The 19167-nt window shown below is 38.3% G+C and overlaps 1 protein-coding gene across 2 annotated transcripts in view; it reads left to right on the top strand.

Moving 5' to 3' along the window:
- The window catches only part of Pcdh19 (protocadherin 19), a 104224-nt gene extending 90542 nt beyond the window's left edge, over window positions 1–13682 (top strand). For both annotated transcript variants that reach the window (XM_075957179.1, XM_075957178.1), the window contains one exon: window positions 7931–13682. In XM_075957179.1, the coding sequence (XP_075813294.1) occupies window positions 7931–8520 (590 nt within the window). In that variant the 3' untranslated portion in view covers window positions 8521–13682. The remainder of the gene's footprint in view (window positions 1–7930) is intronic.
- The last annotated feature ends 5485 nt before the right edge of the window (window positions 13683–19167 follow it).

Genomic DNA, 19167 nt, shown 5'->3' with positions numbered 1-19167 from the left:
ATTTCTATTTTAAATATTAGTTAGTGTTAAAGATTCTTTCGGAAGCTCTGTGTCTAGTTGGGTTGTACAGAAGGAAGGACAGCTTCATTTTCATTCCCTTAGGAAACAGACATGGCCAGGAGAAAATGTGGTTTTTAATAGTCATGCAGACAAGAAAACAAATTTTTGTTTCAGTCTTTTGAACAGTACAAAAATGCTTCTCAAGCACTGGGTTCACGTGTGCCTTTTTAGTGGTGGGTACACAAGGAATTAGATTCATTCCTAATAGTTTGCCCACTTTTGTGTTGGTAAAATGATTATTCATAAGTAGTCCGTTGAATACCACAGATCTCCTGGGTTGGGATGGACAAGAGAGTGTTAAAAATGTAAACTTTTCAGTTTGAACAAACTGTACAAAACCTTGTTCTCTGAAGAGTGGAAAGATTTCCCAAGAGAAGAAAATCAATTGTCAGTGCCCTTGTTCCATAAACATCTTATCCAGGAAGTTATGTTAGCATTACAGCTCTGTGTGCAACTCCTCTCCCTTGTGTGTGTGTGTGTGTGTGTGTGTGTGTGTGTTTGTGTGTGCATGTGTGTGCATGTGTATATATTCAGAGTGTTCTTTGGATGCTTCTTGAAATTTTCTATATACCATTTCTATATGCTCCATTCTCTTCTTTCTTTCCTAAGCTCTCCACTCCCAGAAAAACCCATTGGTCCATTCATATTAGGTTAGATTAAAAAAAACAAACTTGTGCCATGTCTTAATATATGAGCAAATGATGATTTTTAATTCTTTAACTCACCATCATTTGCATTTTTCTTCAAAGCTGATTATTTCATCTGCATTTTTAATAATAAGACAGATTATTTTTCTGTTCAGAGCTGATTGAAGCAAATAAAAAAATGAAGTTGAATTAAGGGTGTAAGAAAGTTCTAGGGCCAAAGAAGCTTTTTCTCTAATTATTAATTTCAATTTACTCTTAGAGTATTTTCATGTTGAAGTCCAACATTTCATGTTAAACACTTCTGTACCTTCTGTCGTCTAACGGCCAAATTGGAATATCAGAGAGTGGAAATCATGTAGGTTTGAATGAAGCTTCCAGTTCTCTACTCCCAGTGCTGTCTTGTTTTCCACACAGATTGCTCAAGGCTTCTCTCACCACTGCATGGAATTTGTTCATTAGCCCTATGTTTCACAGATCCAGTCATGAAAGATACACATTTAACCAACAAGGGGAAAATAGAGTAAGATTGGAGTTTAGTAGATGCAATGTTTTGGAATAAAGAGATTATGCCAAGGGTATCTGCCAGTGGGCCCAGGATTTAAATTTATGAGTCTGTTCTTTTCAGGAATATTTTGATTTTTTTCTTGCCTTAATTTGTGAATGGAAATAATTGTTAAGAACTGGTAGTGGTGTAGATGGTGGTGTGGAGAGTAGATGAGGGAGGAGAGATGCAGGGGTAGATTTGGTTGTTAAGATCTAGGCTTACTATGCATCCATTACTACAAGATTTTTTTTTCTAGAACTGTGGTGTCAGTGTTTTAATCCAGGTTGTTTTAGCCCAAGAGTGTTCTGCTCCTCCTGTGGGCATAGTTTTGAGTCAACTCAGGAAAAGCCCCCACAGCTGTGTGGCCCAAATAGATAGCAAGGCTCCTTTAATGTTCTATGTAGCTGCCATTCGCTGCATCAGTGAGGAGTTGGGAAAGCTGATGGCAAGGAGGGGCACGGTGAAGCATGTCTGTTAAAAGTATAGGGGCCACTTCCTTCTGGATAAGATCATAGGGCAAATTTAGGTTACCCACATATTTTCAGACTTCTTCAAAGAGGAGATTAATTGATCTTGCTTCTGAATTTGTGTAATTGATTTTGAGCTAACACCTAATAACATGCCGTCTGCTTTCCTTTAAGTGGAGTGATTAAGTAGACAACCCAAAAGGAATAATTCTATGTGGTTTTAAAGAAAGGAGAAAAAGAACAAAATTGAGCACTGCCCATGAGAGACGGCTAGTGACAAGTAAACAGAAGGTGATGTTTTATCCCTTCAATTTTAGTATTCATTATTCATGGTTATTATTCATAAATTCCAGCACAAATGTTAGGTCTGCACCCCAGTGACACATTTACATTTTATTGTAAGTTGATTTCTGCCTAGTTGTGCAAATAAGGATTTCATGAGTTGAGTGCGCTTTGTGTGTTGCTTATCATTTTCATATACTCACACCTATATGTTCTGCATCATCTCCACCAGCTATTCACGATTCTACCCAGTATTCCACCCCCAAAGATCTCTAGCACAGAAAAGTGATATTTGAATATATTTCCCTAAGGCAATCAATTTTCTTTTAATTTGTCTGGAACTAAGCTTTTCTTTGTTGCAAGAAAGAAGGATTGAAACTGCTATAAAATTTATTAGCTTGCAGGAAGATATCTGAAATGAATTTTTTAATGATGGTGCTGTGTGCTGTACCCAGAAGCAGTGTCACCACGCTCCAGCATTCCAGATGGTTGCTGAAGTTCCACTGAACCATCGAGATAATGCTAAAATTTTCTACAAGGCTTCTGTTGATAAGAGATAGTCCACCTTGGGTAACTAACAGATACCGATGCCCTAACATTCCTGCTTACTTCCAGGGATCATTTCCAATGATTACTATTCAGCTAAGGATTTGGCACACTAGCCCTTTGAATCATTGCAAGAGGCAATGATTGGTTTAATAAACATTTTATTTTCAAAGCTGGATGAGTGATTGGAGAATTGCAAATGTAGTCTTTTAATTTGCCCCATCAGTCCCACAAACTGTTTGGAATTTAAAAAAAACTCTAAGGAATCTGAAAGTTAAAATTGCAATATGTTTATTGACTCATGGCCAGTATTGTACTTTCCACAGAATCAAGTGTCCTGGAACTTAACTGAAGGAAATGTCAGTTCCTATTAAGGGGACACTGCTGCTGGATGTTCCTTCCACCTCCAACATTTCATTTTCATTTTAAAAATGAAAGTGTTTTGTTTTCAGTGCTAGGTGTCAAACCCATAATCTCCCATATGTTAGTCAAGCACTGTTATCATATCCCCAACTCTGCTACAAGGGAATATTTTTCTCCTGGTTAACATAACCTGTCTTTTTGCTTTATCTGCCAACATTACTTATGCTATCCTTACTATGTGTTTTTGTCTCAGGCACTCAAAAGCTCAAATCCATCACCAAGTGGCTTTTGCACAATTTCATAATTGTTTGTTTGTTTTTCTGACAAGACCAAATTATAGCTAGTTTGGGTTCAGAGCTCCTGGTAAGCACAATGTAAAGAGCCCACATTGCCAGCAGCACGAATACTTTCTGAGTGTATGAAATGATCTGACTGCTTAATCTACACAAAAGCAAATAAATGGATTGAATTCTTCAGAGAACTGACTAGGTGTTGTAAGAGTTCTACTTGTATGGGCTAAAGGGCTAGGTTCTGTGGGAATCTTACAGCGAGACCCTTGAAAACAGTCTCATGTCATTCATTGCTGTACCTCGGTGCTCCATATTGTAAGGAATAGTTCATCGACCTGTGTCATCTCATATTTCGCCTGTAAAGATGCCCTTTTAAGTGGGTTATAGGCACTTAGATCATGCCCAGCACTTTGTCACATAGTTTTTTTTTTTTATCACAGAAGACACATACAAAGATCTTAGTCCACTCAGTCTCTGCTAGTCTCAGTCACAACTTCTTTTTCTGTGTCAATTTTCTTTGTAGCCCTTTGCTTCAGTTCTTTGCCCCCCCCATGAATCGGCACAAATGATTTATACTTATACACATATTGATATCTGTTCTTTATGGACTGAATTGAATGGAGCACCCGTACAAAAAGGAAAATGCCGGGAACTATTGTAATTGCCAAAATTGCAACTTAGATCATATGAACTGCACATGCCACACTGTCATCTATCATAAATATTAAGTTCCCCAGCACGTATACTTCAATATGTTTTAACTTGTCTCTTTAACCAGCTCAGCACTAAACATTCCAGTGGAGAAAATTCAATTTCTTTGACTTCTGAAAGGGCCATATTTTAAATTTCTTTCCGTGTTCCATTGGTAGTAAGTGAATTGCAGGTGAAGAGAAAGAGTTATGTACCACTTGGCATCAGAGGCTGGCTATTGGGTGGCCCTTGATAATGAATGCTGATCTGTCAAATTGTCTGGGATGAAGTTGGAATTCACCAGCCTTTTCATCTGCCTTCCCTGTGTCAGACAAAAACTGACCTTTATAAAATTCCCAGTGTTCTCCACCATTCTGAAAAGGCCATGCTAGGCTATTAGGCCTGGCTTTTTTCTCTTCTGGTCTCTGTTTTTGGCAGCATCATTTTGCCATTCTCAATAACTTTGTTTCAATATCCCATTCCCACCTGGACCCTTCTCCACCAGAAGCTGTGTTTATTCTTCCTCACTCCATAAAATTTGGGCTTGGTGTGTGTTCTTCTAAGTTACCAAAGGAAAAAGATTGTCTGAATTTGACAAAGGGCCCTCTTATTACCACTGGTATTTCTTAATGTGTATATCTAAATAAAAGAAAAGTATAGGGTTTTTCTGCATGGGATAAAGACTGGTTTGCAGAGCGCACTTTCTGACATCTGTCAAATAATTGCACATCAGTATTTCAAATGTCAATCACAATTATGCCACCCTATTGCTTCTGTCTGCTATGTATCAGAGCATAGTGCTATGGGGCTAAGGACTGCTAAGAAGTAGGAGGCTAGGGAAGTGGAGAATAAAATGAATGATTTAGGGAAGGAAGAAAGGCATACGGGAGTGAGATACAAGTAGCTATTTGTTGAAAAATCTGTAATGCAAGTTTCATCAAAATTAGAATGACTGCAGGATGGCTTCATACTATTGGCTTCTAAGTCTGTAAAACTTTATCAGCCTTCACGGATATCCCTTTACATGTTTACAGATGGAATACTATCTTCAATGGTTAAATTTTTCTTTATGAAATGAGTGTAATTCCACTCCCCTATGGCTTTGAGATGCTGTCCTTAAGTCTTTATTGATTTTTTTTCAGCTATTGGAAGGTCCTTTTCTCCTGTTTCTGAACACCTAAGCAAAGTCAGTTCTCAAACTATTACTCAGACTCAAGCAAACATATAATGTCTGAGTTCCACAGTGTTTCCTGCCCTTAGCTGGTTTTCAACTTTCCTGTTCATGGTTTTTTTCATTGAGCTCAATAGTACTCTGCATGCTTTGTCACATTATAGAAACAGAATAGATGTTCTTTCTTCAGACTCTGAAGGCTTTGAAAGTGCCTTTAAGAAATCTACATGGGAAGCAGAAAAAGACAAGATCTCTTGAGTAAAGTGGGAACATAGGGACCTTGGGAGACAGTTGAAGAGGAGAGGAGAGGCAGTGAAAGGGGCAGAGAAAAATGTAGAGCTCAATAAAAATCAATAAAAAGAATTCTTTCTTGAATAATTCTTCCTTTTGGTCATTTCCTTGCACAATAGATTGATACATGAACTTTGTTATGAAGTCTTGTAATATTTTTTAAGTAATAAGTTTGCCAGAGTATACCAACTTCTCCTGTAGATCTGAAAGATTTATCTCTGGTCATATTAGTCTTATATTTTATGGGAATCAATGACAATTTTTTAGATGTTAAGAAACAGTGTTTGATATTTGAACAACACATTAAATTCATAGACTACACTTTTAAACTAAGTTAAAAGTTCTTAATTTATCACAATAGATTCCATGCTAACTATTGCTAGTATAGAAAACTTCCAGGTTGAAATAATTATATTTTCAAATGGATGTCAAATGCATACAAGATTTCTTTAGAACCATCCAAAACCACTTGTCACTTGACTAATGTTTCTCAAGTTCTACTTTTATTGCCTTTGACAAAATGACACAGATTGCTTTTTAGGTTTCTAAACTGTTTCTATTAGTTAGAACATTTAATTCCAATTTTAGGAGTTACATGAGTGGCATAGTATCTTGAGGCTCAATCTAGATTTCTTTTTGTTCTTTCTGTACTTTTTATTATTCCATTAAGTTAAACTGTTATTCACTATTACTCTGTAGTGGCTTTTCTGCTAGCTTTATTGGGTAGCGGAAAACAAAACCGGCATAGTTTTTGCTCATTTAGAGCTTCACAAAGCAAGCAAAACCTACATGACCTAAATAAGCAGTTTCAAGTGGGATGAGTGCTATGAAAGGGAGGTTCTATGAGCCCTTAGTCCAAGGGATTATTGAGTGATTCCTTAGACTGTTGAGAAAGTGAAATTCGAATTGAGACTTCATGAATAATGTTATCCACCATGAGGTATGTTTATCTATTAGAAATAAAGACTCCACTAAAGAAAATAAATAGCCTAAATAAAGGAGAGTTAATTTTGCCTCTTATATAAGAGGAATTCAGATCTGATGAGGTGTCTATAGATTTACAGCAACCCAAGGACTTTCTGTTTCTACTAGACATACTTAATTTATATGAATTCGAATATTAATTACTTTGCCTTTGTTTTTCTTCTAGCCTTTCTACCTCCTCCAGTCCTACCTCAGAGTCTTATTTTTGTAAATATTAAGCTGATCATATTGTGAGGCATTGTAAAATATTATGAAAATTTTTATTAGGTCATCTTTATATAAAAATGTCATAAACATCAATTAAGCTGGAAAATTAGGGCTATAAACAAACTATTTTAATTCATATTTATTCAATGATCGGGCTCTTGTTAACCCTTTATCCATGCTTTAGTAATGTAATCTTTGTAGGCTTCTGAGAGCCATATAAAAGATTTAGTCATGAATGAAGCAGAGCTGGAAAGATAAAAATATGTTATTATAATAATTGTGGATTCTAACTATTGAGATCTTCTATAGTATGTCTAAACCAATCAGCAAAATATTTATGTTTTAGTAACATGGGATAGACTGTATATACTTTTGTGGTTGTCTTAGTTAGGGTTTTATTGCCATGAAGATGCACCATGACCATTCTTATAAGAGTTGCCGTGGTCATGGTGCATCTTCATGGCAATAATATATGTCCAGAAATGATAAAGAGGTAGATTAAATAGTTTTTCTGCTATACAATTTTTGAGGAACCTTCTATTTTGTTCTCCCTCATAGCTCTTGTAATTTGCATTCCTACTAGCCATGGATATTTCATTACAAAGTGTAAGTCCTTAGTAAAAGTGAAAATTCAAACATATAAGGAGAAAGAGCTAGTTTGTGGCTAATTAAATGACCCCAAACATATAAGAGGGATGAGTGTGTGTGTGTGTGTGTGTGTGTGTGTGTGTGTGTGTGTGTAGGGCTAATTGAAGCCTGTGAGTTCTCTGGAAAAAAGAGGTCACAGTGTATTCCTTCTGATAAGAAATCTGGTAATTGTGATGTCATAATGAAGTGCTTTCTTGGGGGAACTGGTGGTCAAAAAGAAATTATGTATTAGGTTTTCAAGTAGAATCCACAGTAATCTATGATGGGTAAGATGGAAAGATGCTAATAGTGTTCATAAAAATTGTGTTCAAGTTTCTTTGATAAAGTGAACATTTGATTTCCTCCCCTGTTACCACGTCCTCTTCTGTTGAGTGCAGCTTCAAACATCGGTGGTTTTTAGCAGTAGGTGTTGATAAAATTGCTGACTCTCCACATGCTAGCTCTCAGGATAAACTTTTAAAAATACGTTTTCATCATAACTTGTTTCTTTTTAAGATTTTTGTTTTGTCAGCAGTGGGAACAGCGAGGATCATAAAAAACAAGTAATGTTTAAAGGGAGATCTATAGCTTTTTAAAAATCCATTTTCTCCACATTAGTCCCAAAAGGCAATAAAGGACTATCCAAAGTGCTATTTCCCAAAAGGGCCTGTGGGTATCAGAGAGACCAGAACACTGTGGGGTTGCAGTGATTACTAGAAAAAAAAGCTGATGAAATTGATATCTTCCTTTTCTTTTTACAGATCAGAATGAAGGATTTCATTGCAGGGAGGAATGCCGGATTCTTGGCCACTCTGATAGATGCTGGATGCCACGGAATCCCATGCCCATCCGCTCCAAGTCTCCTGAACACGTGAGGAACATCATCGCTCTGTCCATTGAAGCTACTGCTGCTGATATTGAGCCTTATGACGACTGCGGCCCCACCAAGCGGACATTCGCAACCTTTGGAAAAGATGTCAACACCCACCGGGCTGAGGAGCGGCCCATCCTGAAAGTCAAGAGGACTGTCGATGTGACCATCTGCAGCCCCAAAGTCAACAGCGCTATCCGGGAGGCAGGCAATGGCTGTGAGGCTATTAGCCCTGTCACCTCCCCACTGCATCTCAAGAGCCCTCTGCCTACCAAGCCTACTATGTCTTACACGGTCGCCCTGGTTCCTCCAGCTCGTGATCTGGAGCACCATGCCAACAATGGCGCCTCTCGTCCTTCTGAAGCTGAACCCCGTGGAGCCGACAGTGAGAAAGTCATGCATGAGGTCAATCCTATTCTGAAGGAAGGGCGTGACAAGCAGTCTCCTGTCGTGAAGCGTCTGAAGGATATCATTCTGTAAACCCATCTGGGGAAGAAGAAAGAAAAGAAATCACACTGGCTAGTGAAGATGCAGCATCTACTCATTTTCCTCACCCATGGTTGGTTCTTGAGTGGCTGCATTGTAGAGATTTCCCAAAACGTATTGTGTATAAATGACTATCATTCCGTGACAATCCCTCTCGTTTCAGCAGGCAGCAGGGGTGTTCAGTTGGAGCAAATTAGCTTTGGCTTGAGTTGTTCATGGGGCCTTGATGGTGGGGAAACAGAGGCAAATTCAGTTGTGAAAAGTATTATGTATTAAGTGTTTGAATTTATATATTTTTCTATGTCAAAATGATAATATAAATTACCATTGTTTGTGAAGAATTACATTTAAAAAAGCAAAAAGAAAAAAAAAAGAAAAAAAACCCTCTGGACACCTTTAATAAGCTCGCCACTGTTTTTTGTAGTGTAGACAAGTTATTGGTCATTTATTGTGTACTATTCATTGATTCAGTGACGTGAAATCGAGCCCCCAAAAGGTTGTTTCTGAAGCTCGAGTACTTTCCAATGCCGCTTCTTTGCTGTGGACTCCCCTGCTTTAAGAACCCTTTTGCTAGCTGTGCTGTTGTTGTATTTGATATTGCAAATTGCTATGTGTGTGGTGATGGCAAAAGGCTTTTAAAGGTTGATGTTTTCTTTTCTTAAAAAAATAATAAAAATACAGACAAAAACAAAATGCAGAAACTGAGACAGCAGGCAAATGAGCAACACTACACCTAGAGGTTGAGTACTTGGATACTCACGTTTTTTAATCCATGTAGTGGTTGCTCACTGCCTTGCAGAGGATTTCTCCTGTCTTTCAGTCTTCTGCCCGGGTCTGTGCGAGATCATTGTAGAAAGTCATTTTTGGATATGCTGCTATCTAATTTGCAGTTGTCAGAAATACTGTGCTGAAAATTTTATGAGATGCATTATTTTTTTTTCTAATTTTCAGACCCTGAACAGGAAAGTTACTCCTGATGTTATCAGTTTTCAGGCTGAGAAATTCCCTGTCTCCAATCATCTAAAAATCATGCAACATGACTGAGTCTATTTTGAGATCTAAATTACCATCTCTTTAGACACACACTTCCTGATTCAGTGTTTTCCCAATCATGATTGGAATTAGATGGTAAAGCACATCATGGGCTGGAATCAAGGGCTCCATGCTGCTCTTTACCTTAGGCTTATAAATAATGATAGAGTAAGCAGTATGAAGTGTACACTTAGGAAAAGCCAGGTACTAACATCACTGATCTAATTACTGTGCCTTCTAAACGGAGACACTCAGACACTTGAACACGTCTTTTTATGACTAACACTTTTTTGATTAAAAATGTGAACAAGAAATTATTAAAACAAAAATCCCTTAGATTTAGTAACTCTTTTTTGCTGTAGGCTAGGAATATGCCTTTTTAAACTAACAGAGCACCCATTCTTTTTGTTCTTTTTAACAGTGCACAAATGCCCCTTTTTATTATCTGTCTATTAATATTCACTAGCCAACATAGTATTCTTGCAGCCTAAGAGTTCATTATTTAAAATAAACTAAAAAATCATGCCCCCTTTGCTCTACTTTTGTCTTAAAGGAATTTCTTCTAAAGAAACAAGTTTTTTTGGTTCCTTCCTCTCTTTTTCTCCCTCCCTCCCTCCTTCCCTCCCTCCCTCCCTCCCTCCCTCCCTCCCTCCCTCCCTCCCTCATCCTTCCCTCCCTCCCTCCTTCCCTCCCTCCCCCTTATCTCTCATTTTTTTTTTGTAATTCAAGAACACTCAGAAAGAAAGCCTAGAAGTTAGAGCACTAGAATTCAAAACAGAATTTATTTTCTTAAGTTTAGGTAGATACAGTCAGCTCTTTGAAATGTTTTCATTATTTTTATCTGAGTTCCTAGCTTTATACATTACTAGGAATTTTTTCTTTTGTGGGAGGTGGGAGGGTTGTAAGGAAAGGGGTGGGTAAGGCACTGGGCATGGGGTTAGGTAGGGGATAATATTTCTGGGGATAAAAGAAACATATAATGAAGCTACAAATCCATCCTTATTTCCTGAATACTACCTCATGCAAAATATTGGGTTGGCTGCAAATTTCTCCCTGACACAGTTAGAGACCTTTACATCTTCCTCTTGCTTCATTTAACTTTCTCTCATATATGTTCTCCTCTTCTGGTTTATTTCATTTTGGTGGTAGTAGATTATAAATTAGGTATTTATTTTTCCTTCCAAGTGACTATTTGATTAACACATTTAGCTTTTTAAAAGTGCCCTTTAAGTTGGGATGGCTGCCTATAGAATTGAGACTGATCTTCACCAGGATCCATCGGATAGTATCTTGTTTGCTAGCACCTCAAGGTCACTTTGTAGTCAGATTGGACAGCTTTCTCCAGGTGGATTTCTTACTCTGCTCAGTGGAAACGAGGTAGTTTGAAAGATTGTGGAAAGTGGAGATGGAATGGTGGAATGCAGAGAGGCCACTGCCTGCCATGTGTCTTACCAGCCAATTAAAAAACGGGTGGCATTAGCAGTGATTTGTTTTTTTTTTTTTTTTGCCTTTTAAAAAAAGCAACTAAAAATTTTGTCCCCGGAATTTCATTTCAGTTCCAAGCTTAGTCTATCTAAAATCATTGTTCTCAGCAGGCAGTCAGAGATTTTTTTTTTTGCTTTTTGTTTCAGAACTCTTTACTGAGTATGCATAAGAATCCTCATTAAGGAAGTATCTTTCCCCCTTCAATTGTCTGATGGAAGTGCAAGCGCATCCTAGGAGAGCTTTGTAGGCAGGTTCTACAGGCCAACTGTGCTTGCAAATAGGACTTTTGTGCAAGGGTCTTAAATTCCCCACGGACTCGGGATTCTCCCACTCCCTTTTTTAACACATGTGATGTAAAGCTACCAAGGCCAGTGGAGCAAATATTTTTTCCCTTTCTTTCTGCAAACATGTTACACAGAAACACGTGGGAACAATTTTAGTTCCCAAGTCCTAGGGAGTTCTATTCCACTTATTCTGATGTCCCTGGGCCATGAAGTGTAACATGCTTAAAAATTTCCTGGCCAGGTAAATGTCTTTATTCAGTATAGTGCATCTAATTTGCATTGATTGACTGCTTTCTCCCAAACATGGGAACATGCTATTCAGTAAAAAATGGGGAGAAGTGATCCACAATGCCCTGTGGAAACTTGTTCCCACCTGTGCAGTCTTGTAAATTAACCTGTTCAGAATGAAACTTAGTATTTCATTGTTCCTCTGAAGCCAGTAGAAAAAGTGAGGGTCTGTCTTGGTTAAGGAATCACGTAGTAGTTCCTGCACAACAGTGGTTCTCAAAATATCATCTCAAAGCAACATCACTTAGGCACTTCTTGAAATGATAGGTCTTGATCCCTGCCTAGAATGGCTGTATAAGAAATCTGGAGGAATTGGCACAGAAATCCATGAGTTAGTTGCCCACTCAAGTTTGAGGGCTTGTTAAAGCACAGTTTGGTAGAGCCTAATCCTTAGCATTTCTTATGCAGTTGTTTGGGGGTAGGATTTCTTTTCCTATCTACAGATGCCTAGGAGATACTGATGAGACAATGATCGAGAGGAAACTTGCCTCATAGGACTAACTACACCTAAGCTGGCCATTGATACAAATTTGTTGACATGGTGACCAGCTGTTCATTAATGAAAGATGTTACTCTGAACTCTGAAAATAAAACCACACAGAGTACCTTCCAGATCCTGTCGTCTCAGCATATGGCTATTAGAGGGGAATTCAGAGGACTTTTTTCTCTACACCTACCACTAAAAAGCAAATACAAGTGGTCTACTTGGTGTAGAAAGACGCGGGGCAGTTTGGGAGAGGCAGGGATGGAAGGGATAGCTTTTTTTGGGCATCCAAGGCGGAGAAAGGATTATTACTGTACATAATCCATTTTATGGGGATCATTTTGATGCCAGATGTTCCCCTAAGGCACTCTCGACAAGTCTGGTCCGCTTGGCTCTTTTCACAGGGTAATAAGACCCTTCTGACTTTGAAAAACTGGCATAAATGAGCTGAAGAAGTCCATTGTATACAGTCCTAGTGTTTGCCTTCTTGGTAAAATTACATTTTAAGGATGTCATTTCATGAGTCAAATTGTATCTGCTGACACTAAAGTGTATTGAGATGTTGTTCTTTAGTTTAAGTATGTATCAAAGTAATATTCAAAGGGGATGTATGGGGGTGGGACTGGGACTGGGTGGCTTTATATTGATAATGAAATATTCCAGAGCAAAACACATTGTCCTAATGAAGTTGTTGCAGCTCTCTTTGTTTTCTTGTGAAACTGAAATTGGCCTGTGGGTCACTTGTCGTGCAAAAGTGAATTAATTTCAAATAGGAATCACATTGCTTTTGTAAAACAAAGAAAATCAACCACCTTGTCTGAAGTATACGTTGTAAGGCGCGCTTGGTAAAGAACAACCTAGAAACACCTGACCTTGATTGGAAAGCATTGTAGGTCATTAGGGAAATCTGATGATGCTGACTGTTGCTCCAGCTGTGTTGGCAATTAAAGATGACCTTGTTACTAACTGAATGTTGCTGTCAACCTTAGCAAACAAACCAGCTAACACTTTACAGCACCAGTTAAGTAGATGTTTACTGGCACTGGCTGGCATTCAGCTGAGGAAGGCTAAGATCCAGACTAATGACCAAGGGCCAGACTAGCTAGAAATTCAGCAACAAATACCTCCTTGTGCTATTGGAATGCTAAGGTATTAGTTGCAAAAGGCTAAGCCTTCGCTCCTCTAGTGAGGGGAATGAGCCTGATGACACTATTACTGTTTACCTGTCAAACCAGGGTGGCAATTTAGAAGGATACAAGTACAGTACGTTTCATTAAGCAGTCTCTGTTGCTGATTATATGAAGATGAAATGGTTGTATATGCTGATCTGTATGTTATGTACATTTTCACAGTGATTGAATCATTGTAAAAACAAAAAAGACAAAAAAGAATCACCACCACTCTGTCTATTTTATGAAGATGATAAAGCAGCTTTATTAAATTATTACAGTTCTGTTTTAAATGGTGTTACCTGCCACATTGTTTCCTTTTATCTGGTGGTTCTCTGTTTCCCTCTTAAATGTGTTTTCTCTGCTTCAAAAATTTAATGCATTTTAGTATTAAAGGCTATTATGGAAAAATAATTGAGTTTTTGGTGCACTGTGTCTTGGAGAGTGTTTTGTTCCCCTTGATTATGGGTGGAAGCATCTCAGAACTTGGAAGTAACCAGTTCGTGGTGGGCGTCACAGATGTTCAGGCAAAGACTTCCCTTTGCCTTTCCCATTTCAAACAATTTCCAGCTTGCTAACTGAGGGGCTTCTTCCTGGGTTCAGGCCCCAGTCATTTACATTGTAACCTCTCCTATTGCCAGCCCTATCAATACTGTTACAGAAGGAGGGAAACCCATTTCGAAAAACATTCGGGATGTTGAAGATTTTCCCATGAGCCATTTTAAACAAGCACACTAAAATTATTCTTTAAAATAAATCATTTCAGGGACAACTGCACAGTGGGACTTCTCTGCAGAATTAATTTGTTAAAAGGGCAAGCTTTAGTTGAGGCTGTCAGTTGGGAAAAAGAGAGTGTAAAACAAAGATGACCCAGCTGCCCCTTGATGCCTTCAGGTTTGAAAATGAAGCATCAGGAGAGGCTCAGACTTTGTACATAACAAGGCTGCAGAAAAAGTTCCGACAAGCTCTCTTTATCCAAACAATTATTCTGTAGAACTTAGCAGTTGGGCTGCAAGTATTTTTTGTGGCTGCAACTGAAGGGGGTGACTGGAGGAAAGGGGGGCACATCAGACCATTACAAATAGTGCCTTTAGTGGTTAAAGGCTAAATTGCTTCAGCATGACCTATTCTTTCCAGACAATTAAAAGTGATCTCAAGGAAATCCACTGTCTTCCTGGATCTCCATCTTTCTGTTATCTCTGCTCACCTGTATTAAATTGAGATTGTATCTTATTCGCCAGAATTAGCCCTAGAGTCAAAGCAATAGACAGAGATTCGGTACTGCATTTTAATAGCTGTTTCATCAGAATGCAAACAGACATGCTGGGGCAGTGGGATAACATACACTGGTATATGTACAGATGTTCACATGGTCTCACAGATGGAAAGGCATATTGGAAAGAGACTGATATGTCACTGGCCTGGAAACAATTAAGACACAGGCGGTCAAGAGAATGCTTCTGGGTTAGCCTGCACCAAACACACAAAGAAAATAGTTCTTGGACTGCTTTCCATCTACTATTTTTTCTTTTGAGTGGGGAAGGGAGGATAGAACAAAAAAGTCAATTCCTTCTTAGGAACAAAGAAGGGAAAATAAATTCTCCTATGATGAAAAATCTTCACATATATAACAAAGACATACCCTAGGACATACAATGATCACTGTCTAAGTACGGGAAACTGAAAATATTATATAAACATAAACTCAAATATGTTCAAGTTTAGAAACTGAAACAAACGAAATTATCTGCTTCATAGTGGTAATGAAGTACCCGTGAGGTACTTTATGTGCCATGTTGTAATTCTGTGTGTGGTGTCCATAAGGGTATTCTCTTCTAGATTATGGACTCGGTACTGGTGACAAAAATGTGCCTAACCACTTTCATTATTTTAATTTGAGGTTATAGACACGATTAAAGATGTCCTGGATGCAACTTCCAGCACTTGGAAGGTGATAGGGGTTCAAAAAAATTCTTTAGCATCAAAACAGATGGGTGCTGCCATTATAGTTATAATTCTCCCGTATTTTGGTAAGTGGCTCTTACACCTGCCTGACACATTAACTCCCTACTTTTTCCTTGTATTTTTATCAGTGCATATTAATTATATAATACAACATAGTTCATTATAACCTTTCTGTGTATGCATATAAAGTACTTTGAACATATTCACCTCATATATCATTATTACTCCTCCCAACTTTCAACTTTCCCCTTTCTCTTCCGTAACCTGGATCTCTTTTTAGTTTCACATCTTTTGTTCCCTTATCCACAACTTGTACATATGTCTGTTTATGGGAGTGGTTTGTTTTGTTTAATATACTCTATATAGGGCCACCTATTTCCTTAAAATATCACATGTTGTTTTCTTCTTTATGGATGAGTAAAACTATCATACATATAGAGCATATTTTGTTCATCCATTCATTTCTTGGTGAGCCATAATCTTTTCATTGTTAGTAGTGTCACGATACATATGGGAACGCATATGTATTGACTACTTTACTCATTGTTGTGACATAATACCTAACAAGAAGCAAATTAAGAAAAAAGGTGTGTTTTGGCTTATAGTTCAAGGAGTATAATTCATTATGGCAGGGAAATCATGGCAGCACGTCCAGATGGCTCCCGGTCAAATTGCAACTGAAGTCAGGGAGTAGAGAATGACAAACATTTGTTTTCAGTTCACCTTTTTGTTTTTGTTCAGCCCATGGTATGTAAATACATACTTAGGCCAAGTCTTCCTATGGTAATTAACTTAGAGATTTGATTCCATGGTCATTCTAAATCCATCAAGTTGGATTTAGATATTTAGAAAAACCAGATATTTCTTTTGTATGTTGACTTGGATTACTCAGAACATACACATATGTGCTATCGCACCGATACGTGCGCATGTGTGCGTGTGCATGTACACCCACCCACCCCCCACACAGACACACACACACATGTAGGCATACTTATCCAGAAGTGTTTTGACTGTACTTTTTTTTCTGAGTAAACTCAGTACTGGTTTCCATAGTGACTGGATCATTTTTTTATGTGGAAAAGGGAGATGGCTGGGAAATGCTCAGACAAGAATCTTCCAGTTACCCAAATCCCTTGGTGGACTGGTTGTATCTTGCGTTTTAGAATCTTAACTTCTTCCAAATGCCCAAAGCCTTGACTTCACTGTAGTTTTCCGGGTCCTCTAGTATTTATCTTTGTCCCAAAGTAGGGCTTTCCCTGTCTTAGAAGTATTTCCACTGTCTCCTCCTTTACTTTCTAAAGTTCAGTTGTGTCTGGATGTGCCAAAGTACCAGGGACTAGTAGAGAACCACTATGTGTCAAACACTTCACAAGCAGTATCTCCCCAGCAGTTTTTTGTTTATTTTGTGTGAGAGGATATGTATACACGTGTGCATGTTCAGGAGCACATACTGCTGCTGACATGTAAATGCCATGGGAAAAATTGTGGGAGTCAGTATTTTTCCTGCCACTATGTGTGTCTTGGGGATTGAATTCCGGTCCTCAGGCTTGGTGGTAAACACCTTTATCTACTGAGCCATTTCCCTGTTCTCGGTACTGCATCCTGTCCTCAAGGCAACCTTGTATGGGAGATGATGACGTCTCTATTCTATATACAAACAAATTGAGGCTCAGAGTGCACATGGGAGATTATTCAAGGAGACATGATTACTAAATAGAAGTGCTAAGATTCAACGTCATGCCTGTTTACTAAGAAAATATTACTCTCTTCAATTACTTATCAGGAATCACCAAGCATCCTGATAAGTTCTCCCTGGATACAGTTTTAATAGTGGGTGCTAATATCTTAACACATTTATTTATTCACTCTAAAAATGTAAACATTCAAACATCTTTGGGATCCCAATGTTGTGTCTCTGAGAAGTGATTGTCGCAGTGGGTATTTCAGGTCAGGGTGCTTTTGATCAGCCTCCTAGGCATTTCCCTACTCCTCTACTCAGTGGCTCCCTTTCAAGTTGCATTAGTCATGCATGGCAGAACTGTGGCTCCTCTTAGAGTCTGTGCACTCTAGCTAGTCAACAGCCCTTGAAATGAAGGTCTGGTAACCCTATATTCTTCTGTCCCTCTGGATTTCAAGCAATCTGTCAAGGATGTATTCATGTGTGTTACAGGTCAGCACAGCTGGAGTCAATCCCAATATATGTTCACAACAGGGATGGATTAGTTTTTTTAGATGCAGAAAGTTGGCAGAAGATGAGAGAAGTTAAAGGCTAAAAAGCAGGGTACTAGTGGTGATGGGGATGGAAGGCATGTTTGAAAAGGGAATTGAAATCACTGGGCATTACTTGGAAAATCATCATAGAAGAATTAGCTGAAAAGAAGGGTAACTCAGTTTTGAGCACTGGGTCACCAAGAACTTAAGTTGGTTTCCACACACGCTCCACAGTTTATGTGGAATTGGAAGGGTACTGATGAGTCCCCGGGATCCTTTGTCTGGTTCCCACAAGTTAGCTAGCATCCTGATATGTATCTAAACTAGGAAGTGAGTTCAGACAAAGTTAAGTGGGAAGGAAAAAGAAATTTACAAGCCTCTGGCAATGAATAGAGCAGCTTCCTAAAGGTACCCTATATAAAGAGACAAAAACACACCTCATTTAATAGTTCCTGTTATTCAAGTGTCCATATCCAGTACGCCTCAGTGGCCAATGCTTCCTCAGTTTTGAATATATCCCTAAGAATTTGGTCTGTCAGAGCTGAGTTACCCAAAATGCTAAGCACTGAGATGCTTTGTACATGCTATTATAACTTCTCTCTCTCTCTCTCTCTCTCTCTCTCTCTCTCTCTCTGTCTCTCTCTCTCTGTCTCTCTCTCTCCCTTCCTCTCTTTTGACATATAGCAGAAAAAAATGGGTATATCAGAGACTAAGACACAGGTATTTATTTGCCTCCAAATCAATATGCAGGAACTGTCCTCAAAGTGTCTGGTCAACTTTCTTTTTTCTCATTGTAAACATTGTGGTCCAGACATCAGCATCCCTCATCTGGGTAACTGAAATAATTTTCTAACTTTTCTCTTCTCATTTTCCTTGCCTCTCTGTCACATGTTCACACTGCAGCAAGAGGGATTTTGCTAAAATACAGCATCCGTTAAATCACACCTCTGCAGAAGATCTGTCAATGGTTTCACTAAGATGAAATCTAATTTCCTTAACACGGATTACAAGAGTGATTTTCAATTTTTTGTCAGCTCCCTATAGTGAGAAATACATTTTACACCACATATTTGTAACTGAAATGAACATTTCACAAACAATACTTATCTTTCTTACCTACAATGAACTCTCGGATTTTCCATTCAACTCTGAACACAAAGGGTCAGCTTTTCCTATAAAAGGCCAGATAGCAAATCTCCTAGACTTTCTGGCCATATGGTCTCTATTGCTGCCTCTGTGCTTCATTATATTGTTGTTCATAACTCCAGAGACTTTGTGAATCCTCAGAGAAACACCTCCTTCTCACAGTGTAGCATATTCTACCCTCCACCCTGGGGAGTAAATGTTACAGAGACATGTCACTATCACTCAATCCTTATTCCCAAGTCCAAGTAGAGGATTAGTTCACATAATCATCCCTTTTATATAGATATATTCTTATTTTAATATTTTCCTCTTGAAATACAAATGAAGCATTTAACATTGATTAGTGAGCCATGAGTTATGAAAGAATGTTACCCATCACAAAAGGGAAGAAAATTAATGAGTCAATGAGTCACACAACAAACTGTCTCTCTTTTTCTTTCTTAATATAGATAACATTTATATGAATGTACATAAATAAGTATATTTGATAGAGGATAATTTAACACAAAATACAGTCTTTATCTTCACTTCACAAGACTAATCTTTTCTAACAACACAACCCAGAAGAAAGAAA

The sequence above is a fragment of the Microtus pennsylvanicus genome, chromosome X (assembly GCF_037038515.1).
Source record: "Microtus pennsylvanicus isolate mMicPen1 chromosome X, mMicPen1.hap1, whole genome shotgun sequence".
In the NCBI taxonomy this organism is placed as follows: domain Eukaryota; kingdom Metazoa; phylum Chordata; class Mammalia; order Rodentia; family Cricetidae; genus Microtus; species Microtus pennsylvanicus.
The sequence above is the reverse complement of the archived record's forward strand: the minus strand, read 5'-3'. Positions and strand labels throughout refer to the sequence as shown.